Source organism: Bombus huntii, chromosome 10, assembly GCF_024542735.1.
Source record: "Bombus huntii isolate Logan2020A chromosome 10, iyBomHunt1.1, whole genome shotgun sequence".
In the NCBI taxonomy this organism is placed as follows: Eukaryota; Metazoa; Arthropoda; class Insecta; order Hymenoptera; family Apidae; genus Bombus; species Bombus huntii.
In genome coordinates, this window is record NC_066247.1 from 13,611,125 (window position 1) to 13,634,246 (window position 23,122).

Sequence of the window (23,122 nt, forward strand, 5' to 3'; positions counted from 1 at the left end):
TTTTACGCTGTGTATCTTTCGCCTGTATTCCTCGTATCTCTGCTTTGTTTTAATAATGCCACAATTCAAGAAATATAAACTTTAAAGAAGAAGTGTTTTGAAATTTATAAAGACATTTTCCTGAGCCATAACCGTACTATCGTATGTTATCGTATAGTTGTAAGGCCAAATTGATAACGATATATGAAATAATTTTGCCCTCTGACGTGAAGCATTATAAATATGCTGCTTTACATGATAGAACATGCTGGAAAAAAATTCTGTAAACTTTGTATGCAATAAAAGCAAATGCGAAAGTTTTTGAGTTGCCCCGCCATAAAAGCAAAGCAACTATACGAAATCCAAAATATGGTAGATGAAGTCAAGAATATGAATTTGCATAAAAATCAGCGGTCTAATCAATCTAACACGTTCCAGGACATAAATCGGTACATAGCATTATTCACATTCTATTCTTCCATCACGCACAATATACTATATACAATATACAATAATTGCAATATATTTAATATAATTAATGATAATACAATAATACATATTATACCAAACGCTTCTTGAAACGGACAATTCATCCACGATGGTCATGGCCTCGTGCAAGGAGGATCTATTCTTTACTACCTGTTAATGATTCCATCTGGCAAACGTTTCCTTCACGATCGAATAACATATGTATCTCCATCAAACGAGAACGTGACTGTTGATTCATCTGGACTCATAAGTCATATACGGTTTACAATAAATTTGAAAATTTTCGCGTCGCCTCGAGGAAGAACAGTATTCGATTGGCTACTTTGCAAATCGCCTAAACTATGACCGTCTGCCGTCCTAATTACACGCTTAATCATCGATAGTTACAATAAAGATCATAACGTGAATAATCATTCCGGGTAACGGACGTTTAGATTCCTGATTCTCGATTTACTTTCCAAGATCGAGTCTCCTTTAATTTGTGGATGAAGTTATTTTTATTATTGATAGATCTACAAACTTAACAAACTTAGATAGATAGATTTGAAACTTAACAAATTCCGGAACTTGAGAATTTGAAAATTTTCAATTATGAGAAAATAAAACTTAAAAGCTTACGGTCTTGGAAATTTGAAACTTATATTTAATATATTAATATATTTATAATATATTTAATTAATATATATTTAAGCTACACAATGGTGGATACATGCTGCCATCTTTCGACAGTCATTAGAATATCGTAGCATTTTCCCATACGACGCCATCAATAACGTCGTAACAATACGACGTTAGCAGCACGTACGGTATAGATTTAACCTCTCTCTATCGTTAAGGATAAAAGAAAGAAATATCTGTCTTAATAAATTTCGTACCTTTCAAGTATATATTACTCAAAAATTAGGTAGGAGAAGATGGGTAAATTGGGATTGCGGTTAAATAGCCGGAAAAAGGCGAAACGTTGGCCGAAGGGTCAGAGCTCCAGCTCTAATCCACAAACTAAAAAGCATCGGGAACAGGCATCCTGGATGTTCTTCAAAGATTCAACAGGTATAAACTTACAAATATCAATGATTAGAATTTTTTATGAATTTTCTTTTGTCTTTGATATTATATTAAATTTTGTAATTCCCTTAGCCTCTGCGAAGCCTGGTATAACAGAGGAAAGTTTAAAAAAACACAATGCTATTCAAGGGATTGAATCACAGGTAGAAACACCTGATAGCAAAGGTAACTCTTGGGAAACATGTACAGAAAACACTGCTGATACCTTTGCTACCAATTGTTCAAATATATCATTTAGTAGGTTAGTGCATAATCGTACTTAAATCAAACTTAGTTTTAAATATCAGCAATATGTGTTCGAAGATATTATTAAATGATTATTATTGAGCGATTAATTGAATATTATTGTATAATGATTTTACAGGTTCTTACATCATTTTCAATCGAAATCACTGTTGCATAAGGAAATGTTAGCTGTGTTGTCCGCTGTAACAGAGATTATAAAACAGCATGGTGGTAATGAATCTAGCACAGAATATTTTGCTGCATTGGTATGTATTACAAAACACTTTTTAACCCTTTGCGAACGGGGCTGCTCGACGAGCAGGTGTCGCTGTGGACAAGAGGTATTGGCACACACAATTGAGAAAATATACACGTTGAACGATTGCGTTGTTGAGGGTTCATCATCGCCGTGACTATCGCTAGAAATATTGAAATGTCTGAGCTATGTCCCTATTGGACAGAGTTTATTTCCACTGTCTGAAGCACTGTTGTTGTCTTCTATCTTGTCAGGTTCAAAATAATATTCGTCATCACTACTGTCACTATCGAACCTCTTCTGAATCTTTTAGGCATTGTGTACATATAAGGTATTATAAAAAATATATAAAATTTATAAAAAGCTTGTCGATTCGTCTGGTAATGCCATTGAAAGACTGAAATTCGTTCTCACTCGGCCATCATCCTGCATCGCGAGTTTATGTTAAACGGAACATAAGATTTCTGAAGATCTATAGTTTTCTCCCATCAAAAACATAGCACTGTTTAGTTTACTATATCCATGCGTAAGTACGCATGAGATTATCGCTCAGAAAAATAGACGTACGTCAGACATCTCAAAATAAGTACCCGGAACTGTGAGCAGACTCTGGCGGCTATATGCCGATACTCGTTCGCAAAGGGTTAAGGAAGGTATGGACAAACTAATTATAAATATTAATATCTTAGATGAGCACTTTGGAAGCGATTGAATCGGATACGTCAATCGCAGCCACGCTCTCGTTATTAGGCATGGCCCTAAAAACTGTCCCAAAAAATGTTTTAAATATCCAATTTGGATCTGCAAGTGGAATTTTCTTACGTATCCTTGTTAAATATGCATCGTCGGAAGAGCACTTAATACTTCGACATGTAAATTGTTTTTCATTCTATTTCTTTATATGATTTTAGATATTACACCAAGGCATACTATCTATATTTTTCATTTTTCACAGTGTATTCATTGTTTATCTTTGCTCCTTCGAGCACAAGAAGCAGCCACATGGTCTAGTTCATCTACGATGCAAGTGTTGGATGTCATTTTATTGTTTAGTACACACTATAAACACAAATTACGACAATCGGCACAACATGGAATATGTACTATATTAAACGGTAGCACGAATTTGAATAAAGAAATTATTCAAATAAATTGGACAATTTTTGATAAACTTTAATATTACAATGTTAATAATTATAGGAGGTGATATCATGAAAGGTGAAAACCCACCGCAATATCATCCAGCTACTCCATACATTGCAAAATTCTGTATTGGTCAACTTGACTCCGAGTCTGATGGTATTACAAATGTTCTTCGTGTCCTTACACTACTAAAAGACATTTTCCATCATTTACCAAAGATTCATGTGAAGGTATTTGTCAACATTTGTTAAGGAAATACATATATTTATATTATACAATTACGAACTTTTGTTTTCCAGACTATCAGTGAATCTTTATTGAAGCTTATGACTATGAAAAATGTGTTAGTAACTTCATGTTGTCTACAAACCTTTCATGGTTTGTTCGTTTCTCGACCATCAGAAGCTATTCTACCAGTACAAAGAAATGGGCAAATCATTACTGCCTTATATGATTATCAACCTCCAGCAACTGATACACAACCAACCTTAGCATGGCTAACTGTAATGCAAGAAGCGTATTTAAATTTAGCGCAGTAAACAAACTTTTATATTTAAACTCCTTATATCCAATTTTATTGAAGAGATAGTAATTGCTGAATGTATTTTTCCTTTATAGCAATTCATTAAATTTATGCGCAACTCTTTTACCAAGAATTTTGAACACTTGTAGTCAATTGTGGCTTTCGGGCAAATCTGAAGTTATATCTGGTTCTTCGCACACGATAAAAATTTTATTACAAGATTGTGTCGGTAAAATGTGTGAAACCGAAGAATCAATGAAAACGTAAGATTAGATTTAATTATTATTCTTCGTATCTATAATTTATATCTCATCATTTATATCATACTTTTAGATATAAGGACACTATCAATCAGATAACTTTTATGATCCATCAAGCATTAGGTTATCAATATTTGGAAGCTTGGTGTTATATTCTTGATTTAACAGCCCTACTGTTTCAGGTAATATCGATTTTCTGCTTCTTATCCTTTTGTCAATGTTGTACAATTCAACGTTCCCTTTTATTACAGGTAACTGGTAAAGCGAGAAGTCCGCAATTAGTAGAAATATTGAGAAGTCTAGCGGAGTTACGTGATTTCTATAATTTTTCTTTGATAAATGACGCAGAGTACGCTATTGGCGCTGCGATAAGAGTACTCGGACTGGAGACAGTTTTAAATTTGATTCCATTGAAAGCAAGTAATTCTATATGAACTGGATTATGCTTAGAAACAAAAACTTTATTTTATAACTGCAGTAATATAAATCTCTATTCTATAGGTATCGGACAATGCGATTAATTTAAAAAGAACTTGGTTACTACCATTATTGAAAGATTGTGTGCTAGGTGGGTCACTTACTTTCTTCATGGAAACATTGCTACCTATCGCTGCATTGTGCGAGTAAGTATTTTAATCTATCTTTATTATAAGAGTATAAATTATCTTATATTGATATTTTTAATGATAATTATACTCAATTTTAGAAAAAAAGCAACCGAACCTGTAGGCGGGAAAACTTACGAATTTCTCGTTTGCCAAGTCTGGGCTATTTTACCAAGTATATGCAACAACGCTATTGATGTGAAAGATAATTTCAAGGTATATATCAGAGATAAATATAAAAGATATAGTATCAAGTATCCATGAGATAACTTTTATCTTGTTTAGAATATAGCTAAACTGTTAGGGACAAATTTAAATGAGAGAAAAAATTTAAGGATGTCGATAATGTCTGCCTTACGAAGATTAATAACGAAAGCACTTGAAGACGACAAAAAAGAAGATATACATGAACTAGCTAGATTTGCAAAGAATTATTTACCATTGTTTTTAAATCTATACACTACTAAGCCACTTGGAACTGACGAAGAAGGACAACGCTTTGCTACATATGATACAATAAGAGTAATTTGTGCATAGAAGGAGTAATTTTCTTTAAAGAGATTAACTAATATTTTGTACAATTACAGGTGTATCTTACAATTGCGGATAAGGAATTGGTACACGAATTATTCGATCGTGCGTTATTTAAGTTGAAAGAACCTGATATCGACGACTTTTTCAAAGAAAGTATTCACGATATAATAAGATTATTTATTAATTATACTGACATTAATAGATTAAAGACGTTTTACGATATGTGTGTACCACTTCTTAAAGACATTTCTAAAACCAAGGAACAGAAGAAAGCATATAGGTAACTTCTTAATATATTTGGAATTAAATATTTTAATTATCTTTTCTGCAAAAACAAAAATTAGTTTTTACTTGTGTGTTCTTTCAGGTTTTTTGAAGAGATATGTGGCAGTGAGAAGGAAACGTGTAAGGAGTTTGTAGTTCAATACAGACGCGAGATACAAAAATTATTAATATCCTCGGCTACTGAAGTCGCAAAACCAAGCAGAGGAGTAAGTGCTAACTTACATACATTGTTCTATAATATCAGTTTCTTATGAAAATTTTAACAAATAAGCCTTACTCATTTTTTTAATTAGGCACGATTAAGATGCTTAATTAATCTCATAAAAATTCATCCACAACTTGAGAAAACTAAGTTCTTAGAAGCCATTGTGCCCGAAGCAATAATGTGTTTAAAAGAGTTAAATGCGAAATGTCGAACTTCTGCATACCAACTTTTAAATATTATTGCGGAGAAATTTGTAGGAAATCCTACACATTTTAATGACTTTGTTAATATGCTCATGGTTGGTTTGAGTGGTGCGATAGAAAAGTATAGTACCGCATCCTTGCTGGCGCTTTCATCCGTTACATATCATTACAATGGTACAGTATATTTCAAACTAAAGTTAAAATAAATATTTCGTATAAAAATAAATAATAGCATATTAAAAATATTACAACAGGATCTTTAGGTATAGAGACAGTTAAAGAAATCTTGGGACAAGCTTGTATTTTTGTTACAAGTCCGACAAGAGAAATTGTAGAAGCTGCATTGGCATATATCAAAGTATATATTACCGTGATGCCATCTCATATTGCTGCTTCGAATTTAAAATTGTTGGTTAGTAACAAAGGCGTTTAATTAATAACAATAAAAGGTTAGTAACAAAATCCCATATAGCTCAATAAAAAAACGAATTAATGAATTTGCAGATAGACGCTTTATGTGCAATGAACGATGACTGCCATAGGCATTTCAGACAAAAAGTACGAGATATTCTCGTAAAGTTAATAAGAAAATACGGAATGGAAACAATTTCTGGCATGATTCCAGCTTCTAATGCGATGTTACATAAGAGATTAAAAAATATGAATAAGGCAGAAGAAGCGAAGAAAAAGAAAAAAGAATTGAGGAAATTGAAAAAACAAGAAAATGACGAGGATACCGAATTCAATGCAAAGAGAAAACCTAAAAGGTAACTTCGTATTCTACTTTAAACGCAATTTTTCTTAAACAGAAATAACTCTATAATCTTTATTAAAATTCAGTATAGAAGAAATATTGGCGGATAGCGATGATGAGTTCGATGAAGATATGGACAATGAAGAGTCAAGGAAAAGGAAGAAAAAAACATCGCGAAAGGAAGCCTGGATTCATGAGAATGAAGAGATTGTTGATCTCGTTGATCCTGCGGCTGCTCGAAATATATCAAGTAAGTCTAGATATTTTTCAAAATTCGATTAGTCGAAGTTGGAATTAAATTTACAAAATAATTTTTGTAGCAACACAACCTACAGTCGCTATAAATTCAAAAATAGCGGCTATAAAACGGAAACATCGTGAATTTAAGACTACGTCTGATGGCCGTCTTATTATCACAGTAGATAATGAGAAAGATAACGAACCAGAACCCAAGAGAAAGAAGAAATCTGCACTTTTGTTGCACAGTGATTCAGAAGACGATTATGGTAAGAATTGGGGTTAGATTTGATGTTAGGAATTGTAGAAAAATGTAAAGTAATTCAAAGAAACAAGTGAACGAAGTCAATGAATTTTTATGTTACATGATCAGAAGATGATGTTCAGTCTGTAGCCATGTCGCAAGCAATGGATAAAAAACGTAAATATAGCGATAGATATGATAATATTAGCGTAAGGAGTGGATCCACATTGAAGTATCAAAGTATAATAGTAATATATTATCTATAGTAAATTTTGGTCTGTTGTTTAATAACAATTTTGGTATCCATAGCAGGAGGGTCTGGAATACATCGACCATTGAAAAGATCAACAACAGAATATGTACCAGGAGCAGAATATAAAGCATCAAAGGCTGGAGGTGATGTTAAAAGGAAAGGAAAACCAGATCCATATGCTTATGTACCTCTGTCAAGAGCAGCATTAAACAAAAGGTAAATGATGATACCATGAATTTTGATTTAAGTTGAAGATACGCATTGAATTGATTCATTTTTATCTTCAGAAAAAAGAAGAAAAATGCGAGTAAATTTCAGAACATTATTAAAGGAGCGAAGAAAGGTGCGAAAATTGGAATGAAGCAAAGGAAAAACTAAAGTATAATATACCATAAAAAAATTTTCAAAAACTATGCTTTTGTGGTATGAGTCTCTAATTATGAGTAGGTTTCACTGGCTATAAATTTGTAGATACATAAAATGTATGATATAAAGATATACAAGAAATGACATTGAATTAAAAATCTGTGACGATTTATAACATGTGTGGATTAATATTAACAGAAACACTTGAGAAATTGACATATTGTTTGAAAACAAAGTGACTTCGTTATAGAGCAAAAGAATTCCTATATTACTATTTATTTGTCTTGTGCAATCTGTTGACTACAAATTAGCGCTTACAAAAAGATCCTTTTACACAGATGGTTTAATTTATTGCATATTTCCATAGAACAAATATTGAAATCCTTACAACTGATACAAAATAACTTACAAATAATTATATTAATATAGGGACCGGTCTTTTTTTTGAAAGAAATTAATTATATGATCCTTAATTATATCCTAGAATTAATTAGATCCTATAATTAAGCACTTCTATTAAGCTAAAAGTATTTAAATATTTATGTAAACAGAAACTCACGTTTCTTTTGCATTAGCTCTTCTTAGGCAACATTCTTTCCAGCTCTCCAGATTCGTTCATTTCTTTTACAATATCCAATCCTCCAATGAGTTCTCCATTCACATATAATTGAGGATATGTTGGCCAATCACTAAATTTTTTAAGTCCTTCTCTAACATCATTATCTTGTAAAATATCAAATGTCTGGTAATCTGTCTTACAAGAATCTAAAATAGAGACTATTGTTCTAGAAAATCCGCAACGTGGAGTGGTAGGAGATCCTTTCATGAAAAGCATACAGGGTGCTTGATTTATTAATTTCTTTAGTCTTTCTTCGAGTTTTTCTTTGGGTTTACATGTATCAAAGGAAATAGAATCTTTACTGGTCAATAATTGGCGCTTAATTTTCTCCGTTATAGCTGCAGGATTAGCTCCATCGATTCTATCGACTATGGTGTTATTTCTTGTGAGAACAACTGTTGGTACTGCACTGATACCAGCTTTCAAGGATACATCAGGTATTTTCTCAGCTTCAATCTTGGCGAACCTAACCCCCTGATACTCGGCCAGTTTGCTCATTTCTTCGATCACATCATTTATTTGCGAACACTGATCGGCCCAGGATGCGTAGAAATGAATGACAGAAAGATCTTGTGACCTGACACGACAAACGAACATGACCTTGAAAATCACCGACTTAGCAATTTCCCTAGTTTATCACAGAATTACATCGATAAAAAATTGTGAATTGTGAACTTTTTCACATCGAACGAAAATAATATAAAGTCGTAGCAATCTTTTGTTATATTGCAATATTTAATCTATTTCATCATAAAAGTAAAAATAGAAAATATTTTCTTTCGCTACTTTGAACAATATTTCGAGTCAAATTGAATTGAGATTAACTGAATCTTTTATACAATAATATGGTAAAAAATGAATGATATTCATCGACTAGGTTATATTGTTTCTAGAAACTGAATTACTTATTATTTAGAATTACTCACTTGACGTAATTCTTGTATTCTTGTTCAGAATTAAGATTAGTGGTAGACATCCTGTCACTTTACTTTGTGTAATTGATAAACACGCGATAATATTATCAAGAAATATTCTGCAAATTCGTTTATTCACTACGACAGCTTCTACGCAACTTTTAACATCGCACTTATAAACGTTTTATATTCACAAATGCGAAACTACCGCGGCTGTGCAGTAGTTCGCCAATCCCTTACATTCTATAGTAGAATAGTTCTACTACACATGGTATTCTACAACAAACTTCATTAAATTTTTTTAATAATTTGTGAACAATACTAATTCATGGCTTAATTATCGTTACTATTTCTCTGTTATTTAACGAATAAAATAAATTGAAATGTTGTTAAGGAAATTATATGTATGTACACCAATTTTTGTTTGAATCTTCAATAAAAAAAGCACATAATATTTAAATTTAAACAATTTAGAAAACATTTAATTCAATATAAAAGATATAACATATTTTTAGTGAAAATGGAACGAAAAGACAAATGTATTACACATTGTGAACTTGACTTTAAGCCACTGATTCTCAACCGAAAGGTAACGTAAACAAGAATTTATTCTATAATTTATTCCACGGTCATATAAGATCTCGACACTCATATACCGAAGCCTAGGGAAAATCTGGAAATTGAGTCTCGACTAGTTATAAAAAATCAATGTGGGAAACAAGAAGTTCTGTGCATGCGTGACATGCTATGAATGCCTTAAATGGAGACAAAGACGTTCTACTTATCTCTGTCATTCTCGCAAGAACACGGACTTTGTTGATCTTTCAATGTTGATTTTTCACGGCTAGATACGACTCAGTTTTCGGGCGGTTTTCCCTAATGAGTGTGCAGATCTGTTTATATAATCATGGTTTATCCAATGGGACGAGTCGGAAGAGGTACATAAAATCTCAAAATCTAGGGGAAACCAAAATTCAATTCATAGTTTGTAACACATATAAAATGGAAAGCTATTTTACCAAACATTAATTCCCCAATGTATATATCTCTCTAAGATGTTAACTGTAATAACCTGCAAAGAAGCTATGCAACGATATTGTAGAACGTACTATGATAAATCGTAGTATAACTTGATTTTTACTTGGTCAAGCAGTACAGTAATGTTCCGTTAATTGTTCAAGTGAATGGAACCTTATATGTGCAGTTATGGAAAGAAATACATTTCTAAGAAATCCCAAGTATTTCTCCCTTTATTTAGATAGTAAAAATTCGCTCCACAAAAGGAATTTAAAAAACTAGTAAGTATAACGATGGCCACTTAAAGGAACAAGAAGCCAGTTAATTTGTCATTAGATATTACCGATTTTCGTTCAGTAACTCTCGAAATATCGTAAGGGAGGAATTCTGCAAACTGAGAACCACTGGTACCAGATCGTATCGGCTAAAACAGGTGCACCATAAGAAAGTGACCAATCGGAATGGCGATGCCTAGCTCGTCATACGGATGTATGAGATAGTCGTCAATGGACGTCAGTAGAACGAGTGGGGCAGGGGAGGAAAATACGAAGCAGCGAGGGTTGTCAAGAGTCAAGACTCAAGACTCAAGACTCAAGACACCTCGCCCACAAAAACCAGATGCCAGATGCAGATGCGACTGGGCGGTGAACACGTGCGACGCTTTTTTGTCACGGTCGCGTGAACACGCGGTGCAATGTTCAAAAAGTTGTCGCGAAGCGACGCTCTTGAGGACATATCGAATTGGAGCACCAATGATGTGTTGTGCCTACTTCGAAAGGTAAGTAAACTCTGATTCAGTGAAAAGTCATCTTTGAAATTGTCAGTGGCGAATTGATTGACACGAACTCGATACCGAAATCTCAGACGATTCGTAGAATATAATCATAAGAAGGATTGGAATAATTATAATATTTATAATTTAAAAACTTAAATATTTTCTATTAATAACGAGTTTCGTCTCAGTATGTTTTATCCAATGTTTACAATAAATGATTCGATAAGATCCTGCGTGTATAATTTGTTGCTACGTTTCGTAAACGATAAATATATAGCAAAAGCAAAGCGTTAATGTACGTTGAATTATTTGCGTAAATCGGTAGATAGGGAAACGATCAATAAACATGTGTTTTTTTCCCTTCGTGACGTCTCAGAACGAGTTAGTTCACCTTACACTGCCTGTCACACTGCATGACACATTAAGAATATCAAAGTTCGCATATGAAACTCATGTGTACAAACAGTGGTTCACGTGCGTATTTTTAACTAATACGGAATGTGTATATGAGGTTTACGTTCAACGTTATACGTACTCTCTTTTTATTTTCATAAAATCATGCGACTAGAATACAAGAAGCCACTGAACTCGTGTGAACATGATCGAGCAACGAAAGTATACCGACCGAGTATACCGTTCAAAAGCAAACACTTCGATTGTAAACTAACATATAAAAATATCAAACACGGATAAAATATCAAACACGGTAATGTAATCACAAAATAAGACGATAATGTAATTTTCAATGAGAACACATAGAGTATTCGCGTTATTATTTATGTAATGTAACTTTACAATGAGGACATATAAGAGTATTCACGTTATTAGTTGTCAACATTTTCATCGTAAATGTTAAATTTCTGATATTTTATTTTAGTAACTTTGAACTGTATTGTGTTATAAGTCGTTGTACTCGTTCTAATGTATAAGGAAATATAAAAAATATTATAATTGTCAATTTTAAAATATTATTTTGGTAATATTTATTTTATTATTATGGTTTTTCTATTGCATGAAAATAATAGGATATTAAAAAATCTATTCGTCGTATCACGTACAAAAAGTAGTGAAACTTTCTCGAAAATGTATCACTTACGAGGAAAACGAAGGAAATTAATAGAACGAACATCGCGTACACGTATCCATTATATTTCATTGAACTTCGCGCGACAAATTCAAAAGCTGAAGTCAGACAACGTACGACACGCGTTTAATTCAATAGAAGATTCAATAGATGCAACGATAGAACTAACATGATCGAAGAATTTAGGCTGTCATATACACGTGTACAAGACTAAACTTGGTAAAATTCTGAGAAATATGTCGTATCGATTCTAGTCAATTCAAACAGCAGTACAATAACGCACAAACAATAAAGTAAAGATAGTTTGCATACAGGGTGCATCCTCTGATTATAAAATTAGCTATCATTTTTCAGCTATTTCTGTTCATTCGTAAAGAAATGTTTTGAAGAAAAGTTAGTCAGTTTCCGGTCTGCTACACATTTGGATATTAACAATTCTCCAAAAATGTTTGTTTTAATAAAAAATCAAGGTCAGTCACCTTGACCCTTTTAAAATGGCATCATATATTTTAGATTTGATGAAAGGTGGCCTTGACTTTTTCTCGAAAAAAGAAATTTTGAAAATGTGTGACAGACGGAAAACTGACTAATTTTTGCAAACATTTTGAAAACATTTCCTTGATATATTATCGGAAATATGTGAAAATGAAAATGAGAAATGAATATGAGAAAATGAAAAAAGAGGATACGCTCTGTATATTTAACTGGTTTGCTTTATCGTCGTAATGTAAATATTTGCACAAGATACATGTGTGCTCCTTATCGTTTTATCAGCGATGCACGTTCTGTTTGATAGAACGAGTTATCCTTGCTTTTGCAGAATGGGCTGCAGGAGTGCTGTAAAGCCATCACAAAACGGCAGGTCGATGGCGACGAGCTGCTGGTAAGGAAGGTCTTCCTACACAGTTTCTTTTTTTCCCTTTTCATTCACGTCTCGTTGATTAACATCTGTGCCATCTATAGCTACGTTGATACAATGGTACATCGATAACTACTTATACGGATTGATGACGAAACGTTTATAAACATAATGAGTTCGTTTATCGCGAACTTTTAAATCCTCAAATCAAATTAACTTTTAATCGATTAAGATTATCGCGTCTCAGTAGAATGCAAATAAAAAAGAAATCACCAAAACTTTTTTTCATAGAGACAATTGTTGAAAAAAAATAAGCGAAAGACATTTGTAGTGGTTGACTTGTAAAAATATTTTAGGAATATATCGTACATGTACGTTTTTTAAACATTTTGAAACTCCATCACGTCTGTCATGATCATATTACCAAAGTTTGAAATAAATCTGGATGTATATGTATATATTTAGAAATTGCAAGATATCTGACACAGGTATATACATATTATATAGATACAGATACATATAGATATTTAAATTTCAAATTATTCGCTACATCAACAAGTCTCGATATCTCGATATCAAAAGATCATCTGTAATACTAGTTACCGTATGCTTAAGATGATTATTCAGGCTGTATATTAATTTTTTATCGGATATTGTAGGTGTTTCGCCAATTAATACTCCAATTAATAGAAACTCGAATATTAGTTTACATCTTTTTCTTAAATCGTACAAAGAAAAAGAAATATCTAGCCCGTTGAATAAAGAGAAAATGCGCGTAGAATGCAGTGAGCGTCGAGCGGTTTCATTCATAATTCGTGTCGTTATTTCGTTTCCAACCGGCGTGTGCTCTCTTATACTCTTCTTAATTAATTGTAATTATTCCAGCACTTGACGGAAGGGAAGCTGGCGTTGTGGAAGAGTGATCTCACGCGTCCATTGATATGGTAAGAGAACGAAATATCAGACGTATCTTACTTCTTCGTGAAAAATGGTGGAACAGCGTGAACTTGTTCCCGTGACCAAGTAGAATCCCGAAGCTCCGTGTCACGGTCTAACGGTTCTTCTCTACAAATCATCTTCCCGAGACACACCTTCGAATCGTGATCCGATCCAGTCGTGATCCACGATTTCTCAGAGGACTCTATTCTGGATAACTCGAAGATCTCCCGGACCAGTGATTTTATTGATTCGTGAAATCTATAAAATAAAATCACTCTGCTTACTTAGCTTACTTATTGCATGTAATCGAAATTGAAAATGCAAATACTTCCATCCTGGACTTTCTATATTTTTTAATACTTAGAAAATAGTAAAGTCAATGTTATATTTAACATTCATAAATATTAATTTATTTACGATAGAACGTAATCAAATTAACGTATCTATTGTATTTCCATAATTTGAAATACTCGAGTCTATTTTTTATTATCAAAAGTATAAGTGTAACGTGAAACGCAAACAAATACGATAGCGGATAAAATTCACGAATAATTGTACTCTCTCACCAATTATTTTCATTAGAATTTCTTATTCGACAACTGCAATAAGTTGCAATTTTACTTGAAAATTGAAAACTGAAAACAGAAAAGCTCCTCTGACCATTCTGCTTCACCTTACAATTAGTTAAAACGCTTCGTCTAACATTTTGCTTATTTCTCAATATATCTTAAAATATTCTGCGTTTTCTGCGTTTCTTTTTCTTTTTTTTTTTTTTTTTTTTTGCTTTTGAGTATAGATATATTATACAGGTTGTTACGAAATAATGGCTAAATATTTTAAATTGAAGAAAGAAATACAAAAACTGTAGAAAAAAGTAATAAAACTTTAGTTTTCTCGAATGTTTCGATATGGTAGATAGAATATTTTAACTGCATAACGAGGGCAGCAATATTATGAGTCAGCATGCAGAAAAATTCACATGTTTCTGAATCAGCATTACGGATATAAGGACTATTAGGTACCAAGCAATAATTTATAGAGAAAAACAATAGAATTTGACGACATAGGTCGATGAAAAAAGAAAAGAATTGAAAGTGAAATGTTATTGCGTTGACGCAACGTTGATCGATGAATCGTTAATTCTGGTAAAAAGAGAATGTGAAACTTGAAATCGAAAAAACGATGCAGGTGTTAAGACGTGCGTTCTACTTCCATTCTATTATTGAATTTCGTATGAACAAAAGAGTTGTATCGTCATTAGATACTGTATTTAACAGGTTATAACTACATATACGCTGAGGTTGATGTGTTTGCATTCTGTCGATATTAGAATAGCTATTCGAGTGAGCAATTCTAAGCATCGCGGAGGCTTGAGTCGGTGAAAAATTTGGCGAGCGACGATGCTATAGAAAGCGTCGCGGGACACAGTATGCATACTGAGAGGAAGGTTCAACGGCTCGACGAAAATCGTAATACATATGGCACGGCTAGCACTTCCGAAGGCCATGCTAACAAGACAGTATGGCTCCGATTATACAAACCGGTGCCATAAGTGCGTAATTCTATCGTGTGGGACGCCCTCGATCATCCAATATCGTCACTGACGCCACAAAATTTATTATCTTCTTTTATTAAGGAAATTCCACTTGACAACAACACGACTGTTAACGCAGCGACATTACCATGCACCACTCCTAATAATAATTAGAAGATAACGTTTCTAAAAAATTCGAATGGCGTAGAACAGAGACGTTAAAAGCTACGATATTTAATATTATTGCAACAGCATTTGATATCGCTCGTGCGAAAGAGTCTGGTCAAATATTTCTGGCTAATTTTAAATGCATTGATTTAGCCATTATTTCTACGTTTAATATAACACGTTTCCATGCGGTGTAATATATAATTTATGGATTGTTCGGAACAATTGGAAGATTCTTCTCCGTGTCATTTTGATTTTTATATTCATTATTTATTGTTTACATATCTTTTTTCTAACAATTTCCTCAAAGTCAATCTTTATCGCATAATACGAGTAAGATGTACTTATGTCCGATGTTAGTTAAAGTTTCTCTGCTCTCTGATCTCTCCTCTTAGACTTAAACTTGTAAAATTAAAGAAGGTCGTTCTATCTACTTGTCTATTAAAGACTTCAGTTATACGATCCTTCGATTACTCCAAACAGTATATCAATAACAAATTGTATCATTCGAAATATTTATTAATTGTTTAGGAGTCTCTGGACATTCGTGGAGGAAGTAAAGAAGACACCTGAAAAATTCGTAGAAGAAAAGATACTCGAGATTCAATCGAACGAGGACCCCTTAAGCGACACCGGATCCTGGGGAACCGATTTCGAAGACGAAGCAAACGAGGAAAATACCTTAGCAGAAACTCAGAAAGTTTCTCGATCAAATTATGGAGCCAAAAGTAACAACCATAAAGAAAATAACGCGGACCTTAAACAAGAAGATGTCCGAGCAAAGGAAGCAAGGTCTAGGCAAGGGGAAGAAGGAACTTACGCCAATTGTGGTCCCATGCAGAATGACGAGAGCACGTATGCAAATTGTCAGGAGACAAGCACTGTGCCATTAAAGAATACGTCCAGATTGCATAGCCAAATGGAAAAGTCTCTGGCCGAGCAACTTAAAGAACAATTAGAATTTAGAAATACCAAAAAGCCAATGGCGGTACCGAAGTCTGAAGCATTGAAAGGAAAAAATGTGGAGGTCTCGGTTCTGAATGTTACTCAACCCCGGAAATCGTTTCTGCATAATGCGTCGAAAACCAGGACGAACAACTCTAATCAGAGTTAGTAAGGATTATATTAGTAAGAAAAGAAAAAGATCACGAAGCTTTCAATCTTTAATTGTATATTTAGCATCACTGATTAGCGTTTTTTTAAACAGTGAAAAAGAAAGAAAAGATTATAGTCGTGAAATGATTCTGGCGTTCTATCGTTTTTTGAAATTAATCGAAGGCTCAAGATCATTGACTCGTATCTCTCTATGATGTTATTTTATCCAAGATGTGAGAGGTGATCTAAAAAAAAAAAAAGTCGAATAATTTAACAAATAATTCCTTTCTTAACCAATGGTTTCAGAAAGAATGACAGTTCCACCGCCACCACAGCCAAAAAAGAACAAAGACCAAACGATCGTTGAAAAATCGAGCAAAGATCAAACAAAGCCTCCTGCAACGCTTAGGAACCTCGATCTGGTTGCGAATTTGCCTACAAGAACGGAAGAGAGCGAAGACGAGTATGAAGCGTTTGATGAACAAATAATCGAACAAAATCAAAAGAAGAACATGTTGAAGGTGGACAGTAAGCAATCGTTGAGCAGCGGTCATCAAAGTTCCGCGGAGAGTGTTTATCAACCACCAAGTATTACGAGCTACGAGGAAGAAGAAGAACATTACGAGATTTATGAATCGATTACGGAAACAGTAAGCATATAAATTCTATCTTCCTTTTATGATAATTAATTCGATGAAAAATTGAACGGAAGTTACTTTTCCAGTCAGATGATAATGGGTACTATTTAAATCCCATTCAAAGGCCGATAAATACAAAATCACCCCCGCCATTACCAGCAAAACCTCCCCAGTCATCAACTACCCCCTCTCCAACTCCAACTCCAAGTCGAACAGATCTGGACAAACTAAAGGGTTTGTATAATATTTATAATTAGTTAACATAATATATATTATGTATACACAATATATATATATTATGTATACATATATATATATACACATAATTTTTTAACCCCTTATAGCAATATTGTTTAATTGTCCTGTATGTGTACAAAATGATACTGGTAAATATTAAGAAAGTTGTTTCCATGATACGATAAAATTACGTCTCATGCCACTGTGAATACCAAAATAAAGAAAGTAATTAGACTGAAATCGTTGAAGATAGAAAATGCAACGTGTTACGAGGAACGAAGCAAAAAGTGCAGGCTGCATTATATTAAAATAATAAAAAACTCTCGGTGTCTCAACTTCTCATAAACATGTGCGTGGCAACTGGCTGGCCCCCAATATCTCTGCAACCTGATGCGCATTGCAATTGCAGCCAGTCATGGATGAACTATCGTTCCCATTATCTCGAGTCGTTCTCTGCCGATATATTTAGACATTTCAAATCAAATTTGACAATTCGAATTACCAAAAAATTCAAATTTTCAGTGGTAACAATTCGTTAAGATAAACAAGAACGCGTGTGAATTATTAAGTATACTGTATGCAAACCATACTGTAATACTAATAATATGAATAGCAACAGGGACAAGTGCAGTGTTTTAAAGCTGTTGTTTAAACAGAAGAGCAATGCTTCGAAGAGATTACGATTTCCTAAAAGCTAATTATACAAAAGGTTAACATTCAAATCTTATCACTGTAAACGGAAGAGGAAACAGTGGGATGGAATGTGTTTTTATCTGAGATTGAGCAAACAGCTTTTGGGAGGTTTGGGCGCTCGTCTGGCGGATGAGGTTTCCGATATGATAGTGAGGATCAAACGGGGGCTTTCACGGTGTTGTTACTCCCAACCACCTGATCCACCAGGTACAACAACCTCTTGCGAAGCAAATTCTTCGCGTGCCACATTGTTTGCGCATTCTTTCGTATACTTGTATACACATTGACTATGCATGCTTGAAAGATAGGATCATCAAATTTCTCAGTAGAAACGCTCGACTTTTTCTTACAAAATTGGAAATACCTCAAGACTTAGAGCAACCTGAAAATAAGTACGAAGTAAGCGATATATTTTTAAACTTTGAAGAGACGGGGTGCCCCATACTGAGAGACCAACGGATGGCCGAGCTTTGTTGTTTATTCGGCCGAGCCTTGGATTAAACGTCAGTCCGTGTATTAATTTCGAAGAGTTCGGTCGTTTGTAGTTCTTCTGTCGCAACTCTCTAGCAACTTCTCTCTGTAGCAATTTTTAAATATCGCGAGAGATTTCTTCAGTAGCTTTTTCCCAGCGATTGATTATTTATTGGTTTGTAGTAGAAGATTTCAATTTTGTACGGATGGACTAAAATTTCAAATCTATCGACTAACAGTGTTCGTTATAAATTGTTTTCGATATTACAATTTAGATACATTGCATACAAAAAGATTCTAGCTGACATTTATTCCTGATTCTGTTTATGGTGTTTAGGATAATTTACAAGCGAAACCGACTAAGAAAACACTGTTTTCCTTTAATTCTTTCTTCGAATTCAAGATTGGACGACACTGAGCGTACTCAATAAACGTGAAATTTGTGTATAGTTATATCGCCAGGTAATGAATAGAATGAGATTCGACGATGATATGTCGGTGCACATTCTTCTGGTAAATGTGATTAAAATTTTTCCGATAAAATTGCAAATAGTTTGTTCACTCCCTGAGTGAACGTGAAGGTTTTACGAAAATGGCAGCCTTAATTGGAGACCCAAAACGAAACGTGTCCTTAAACACCGCGATTCGTCGTCAGGCGAGTCTCTCAGAATGTTTAACTCAGGCAGCCCTCACTCAAGCCCGCCTGAATCTATCAAGTTAGTGAAACATTGGCCTCAAACTATAGTAAATTTGACTGTATCTTCAAAATAATAAATTAATAAATTATATGAATCTCCCATTGAATATTTAATAGATCCAAAAAATTATTATGTTGCGTGAGATTTTAGTGTACCTAACGTGTTCTGTGTTGCTTTCAGAGAGATCTCCTGAGAAGAAATCGGCCACATTGCCTCATTCTCATAGCAATACTTCTTTGTCATCGGAAAGGGCTACGAGACCACTACCTCCACCGCCTGAGAGACAATCATACGTTGATAAGCCTTGGTTCCACAATGTTACCAGAGAACAAGCAACAAGTCTTATCAAAGAACGTGAGTCCTTGTCGTAAGTCAAGTAAACTCAAAGCAAGAATAATAACCATCATTAACATTTTATAAAAATAATCAAGTGCTTCAACTTCACTTAGTTTGCGTTTTTTCATTAGATTATACACTAATTATGAATGAATTTGCTATGTTTAGAAAGTACTTACAGTAATCCTCAAGACGGATACTTTCTCCTGAGACCGTCTACGACAAAAGTGAATAATCCTTTGGCTTTGGTGCTCTGGTACAAGGATAGGGTGTATAACGTTCCAGTCAGGAAGAGACCTGACAATAGGTAAGGTATTCCTTGTCCGTATAAATATCTTTGCTGAGTACCGGACTTGTTCTAATAATAATAAATAAACAAATAATTAGAAAGAAATGATTAAATCTATAGTTATAACTAACAATTCAATAAGAAAATCTCTTCAAAAATATTAAATAAAATATTATTAACTTAAAGACTACCTTGGGTGAAAGTTCACTCTAGTATTTTGAAAAAGTTTTAAAAGTCAAGCAATTAAACAAGGGAATTTATCATTATTCAATATTAGATGAAGAATAGAAATGATATTGTTTGCAATAATTACTTCAATAACATTGCGATGATAATATTGATAATATTAAATGATACCAGTGATATTGATAATATAATGATGATATTAAAATAAAGCTCGTATAGGGTGAAACTTCACACATGACAGTGTCTCTAAGGATTAAAAGAATTTTTATAATATTTGTTTTAGCAGAAAGTAAGAAAGAGTTGATAAGGAATTGAATAAAAGTGAATATCATATATCTGTCGAATAGGTACGCATTAGGATCAGCAAAAGTAAATGAGAAATCGTTTTCGAATGTCGAGGAAATCGTAATGTTTTACACGCGAGAGGAACTTGTGCTTCATAGCGGTGGCGTGGAAATGGGGAGCACGAAATTAACAGATACTCCGCCTAAATAAGCCTTTGAATGCTCTCACATACCAGCTTATGCAATACAAACACTGCCCAAATAAGAATTTTAAAAGGAATTAAAGATCAGACACGATGGTTTTGCGTGTATAATATTTATTCAACAAGTGCCTTTTGTACTCGTCATCCGTCGAAAATCAACTTTGTATATTTTTGATAAGATTCGAATGCATTTATATGAACTGTGACACGCATGTGGAGAAACGTTTGATATCTACAAGGAAGAAAGAAAAGAAATAGATCTCTCGACGATATGAATCGCATATATTTTTAATACTAACATTTACAAGCAGTACTTTAATGTTGAATTTGCAAATTGGCAATGAGATTTGAGAAGTATCGATGTATGGTAGTTGTTATTTTTGTAACAGAAAGAACAATCACTTTGTACACATATCGATATTATCATTTTTGTATACTTGCTGCTGTAGGTTTGTTTTTATAAGATAATTCGAGAAAATGAAATTTCAGAAGTTAAGCAGTGATATATATATATGCTATAGATTTGTAAATAAGACTTTTCTTTTAAACAGTAGTATTTCGAGATACTGCCGAAAAAGTTTCGTATCGTGTTTTGTTTGGTTTATTATAATTTTAACTTAAGGAAATAAATCTAGATCGAAGAAGAAGTAACTACTCTTTATTGCTATTGGTTGCGTAAAAAGAAACATGTTTGATTATAAAAAGTGATTATGTACATAAGAAATACTTTAAGAATAATGTGATCTGTACCACAATTCATAAGGTAACTCGAGATAAATTGACAATTGTAGATATATTTCAAGAGGTATGTTAAATTTATAAACGATGAAAGAAAATATATCGTAATCAAGAAAGGTTAATAGAAAAGAACATCAAGGTCGTTTTAAGATTACCTTTTTCATTAATTGCCATATGTGGAGGTCTAAAAATATCACAAACAAAGATCAAAAGCTACACAGGGTTAAAGACAAATTCAATATTTTACAGTAATCAGTTTTATTATAATAACGAAACTTAATTAGACTGAATTGATACCAATTACTTACTAGACTGTTAAGTGCCATATTTAAATGAACACAAAAAACGACCTTGAAACCTTTCTTCTTTTTATATCTAAATTTGATGAAACCGACGTACATACTTTTCGATATTATATATATCGGTATACAGATTAACGGATCAACCAATAGATTGTAATCTATGCATTTATATTTTGCCATGTCATTGTGAGAATAAAAGATAATTTTTCAAAAAAGACGAAAAAGTTTTCTATTGGAATTCTTTTCCTAATTTATTATAAATATTTAATAAAATCTTTATTCTGTAGACGTTTCTACATCAGATGAAAATTAAACGTGGAATCGTGAATGCGTGGAATCAATTAGCTGTTTCTATGCGATCTACGGTACTCATAAAAAGTATGATTACGTACTTTTTCAATGAAGTGTTTTTCTATTAAATTCTATATTTCATGTTGATAGTATTAAATTTTTGTAGTAACATGAAAGTATTATTAAATGAAACGAAATTTAATATACTGGGGCTTAATTAATTATTATGTAAATGTTTTAATGAAGTACAATTATATGCGAATGCCTTTTACGGATACCTATGTTCTTCGTTTATCGATGCTAACACGATTGAAACTAATCAAAAATTAAATTCGAATTGATCAGCCGACAGTTTATTACTCAGTCGTGTTTATCTCGAAACTACGTTCGGCGATTGATAACGATAACATCAATTAAGTAAACACTCGTGTAATCAAGTTCCCAGCTTTCTAGTTGAGTTTTAGACGATTACACGAGATCTCTTATTGTGTGAATTGGCTTTCAATCGTGGAGAAAACGAATCGATGCATTATACATATATACATAACGTAATTCGAAGTCACATTCTGAAATCAACCTTGGATGGACGGTGGTTCCATGCAGTAAATGTGTGCGCGTGAACTTTGAACCAGTTACTTAACAACTGCAACACAATTAAGAAGAGCACAATGCTAGACAACTCGTGTATCTGATATTCCTTGATAAGACATGCGCTCGGCGCAAGACATGAACCTCGATTCATACATACATGTTGTTCGTTCAATATCCTGTAATTATATAATTTGATAACACACGTGAGAAGCAAATTGTGTATCATAAAGCGTTTGATGCGTTATCTCTACATACTACGACGATAATAATTTTCTAACGAAAAATAAACTACGATTCACTTAAGCAATGATACGGTACGCTTCGTAATATTTTTAATGTACGGATCATTTAAATTCCACCATATATTGCTGAAACAGTGATAGATTGGGCTGAATCATGAAAGATCGGGAAAAGAACGCAATTTGAATGTATTTTGCGCGGGAATCTGTGGTCAGAAATCTCTTTTCATAGGCAAAGAACGATGTATTTGAAAAATTCCCTAGCCGCTGCAGGTCTGGTTACTTTTGTGACGTCA

General features: G+C 33.3%; 3 protein-coding genes and 1 long non-coding RNA gene across 11 annotated transcripts; 2 read left to right on the forward strand and 2 right to left on the reverse strand.

Annotated features, from left to right (window-relative positions):
• Nucleotides 1-1,236: 1,236 nt before the first annotated feature.
• LOC126870536 (RRP12-like protein) lies at nt 1,237-7,801 on the forward strand. 4 transcript variants are annotated; one of them, XM_050628342.1, is made up of 23 exons: nt 1,237-1,518; nt 1,606-1,774; nt 1,898-2,024; nt 2,704-2,886; nt 2,970-3,129; nt 3,215-3,387; nt 3,457-3,692; nt 3,776-3,943; nt 4,014-4,122; nt 4,192-4,356; nt 4,442-4,563; nt 4,647-4,761; nt 4,831-5,067; nt 5,133-5,359; nt 5,447-5,570; nt 5,658-5,946; nt 6,027-6,184; nt 6,277-6,539; nt 6,613-6,776; nt 6,847-7,032; nt 7,137-7,184; nt 7,317-7,476; nt 7,548-7,801. In XM_050628342.1, the coding sequence occupies exons 1-23, from the start codon at nt 1,383-1,385 to the stop codon at nt 7,636-7,638; spliced, it is 3,810 nt and encodes a 1,269-aa protein (XP_050484299.1). In that variant the 5' UTR covers nt 1,237-1,382; the 3' UTR covers nt 7,639-7,801. The 4 variants fall into 4 exon arrangements, with proteins under 4 accessions (XP_050484299.1, XP_050484300.1, XP_050484297.1 ...); XM_050628343.1 differs by having other exon boundaries at nt 7,320-7,476; XM_050628340.1 differs by having other exon boundaries at nt 1,238-1,518; nt 7,137-7,247.
• LOC126870541 (glutaredoxin-3) lies at nt 3,528-9,360 on the reverse strand. 2 transcript variants are annotated; one of them, XM_050628351.1, is made up of 3 exons: nt 9,172-9,360; nt 8,186-8,822; nt 3,528-3,658 (listed from the first exon to the last, which is right to left on the reverse strand). In XM_050628351.1, exons 1-2 carry the CDS (start codon nt 9,219-9,221, stop codon nt 8,198-8,200), a joined length of 675 nt encoding a protein of 224 aa, XP_050484308.1. In that variant the 5' UTR covers nt 9,222-9,360; the 3' UTR covers nt 3,528-3,658; nt 8,186-8,197. The 2 variants fall into 2 exon arrangements, with proteins under 2 accessions (XP_050484308.1, XP_050484307.1); XM_050628350.1 differs by lacking the exon at nt 3,528-3,658 and adding an exon at nt 7,871-8,106.
• A 201-nt stretch (nt 9,361-9,561) lies between these two features.
• On the forward strand, nt 9,562-20,802 carry LOC126870538 (lymphocyte cytosolic protein 2-like). Of its 2 annotated transcripts, XM_050628345.1 has the most exons (9): nt 9,562-10,954; nt 12,856-12,918; nt 13,780-13,838; nt 16,067-16,644; nt 16,937-17,280; nt 17,355-17,502; nt 19,548-19,721; nt 19,872-20,010; nt 20,526-20,802. In XM_050628345.1, the coding sequence occupies exons 1-9, from the start codon at nt 10,871-10,873 to the stop codon at nt 20,671-20,673; spliced, it is 1,737 nt and encodes a 578-aa protein (XP_050484302.1). In that variant the 5' UTR covers nt 9,562-10,870; the 3' UTR covers nt 20,674-20,802. The 2 variants fall into 2 exon arrangements, with proteins under 2 accessions (XP_050484302.1, XP_050484303.1); XM_050628346.1 differs by lacking the exon at nt 20,526-20,802 and having other exon boundaries at nt 19,548-19,734.
• On the reverse strand, nt 12,865-23,071 carry LOC126870542 (uncharacterized). 3 transcript variants are annotated; one of them, XR_007691361.1, is made up of 4 exons: nt 22,574-23,071; nt 19,883-20,061; nt 13,870-14,091; nt 12,865-12,998 (listed from the first exon to the last, which is right to left on the reverse strand). It is a non-coding gene; the product is annotated as an uncharacterized LOC126870542 (long non-coding RNA). The 3 variants fall into 3 exon arrangements; XR_007691359.1 differs by lacking the exon at nt 12,865-12,998 and having other exon boundaries at nt 13,845-14,091; nt 22,574-23,069; XR_007691360.1 differs by lacking the exon at nt 12,865-12,998 and having other exon boundaries at nt 13,845-14,091; nt 22,275-23,004.
• Between the last annotated feature and the right edge of the window lie 51 nt (nt 23,072-23,122).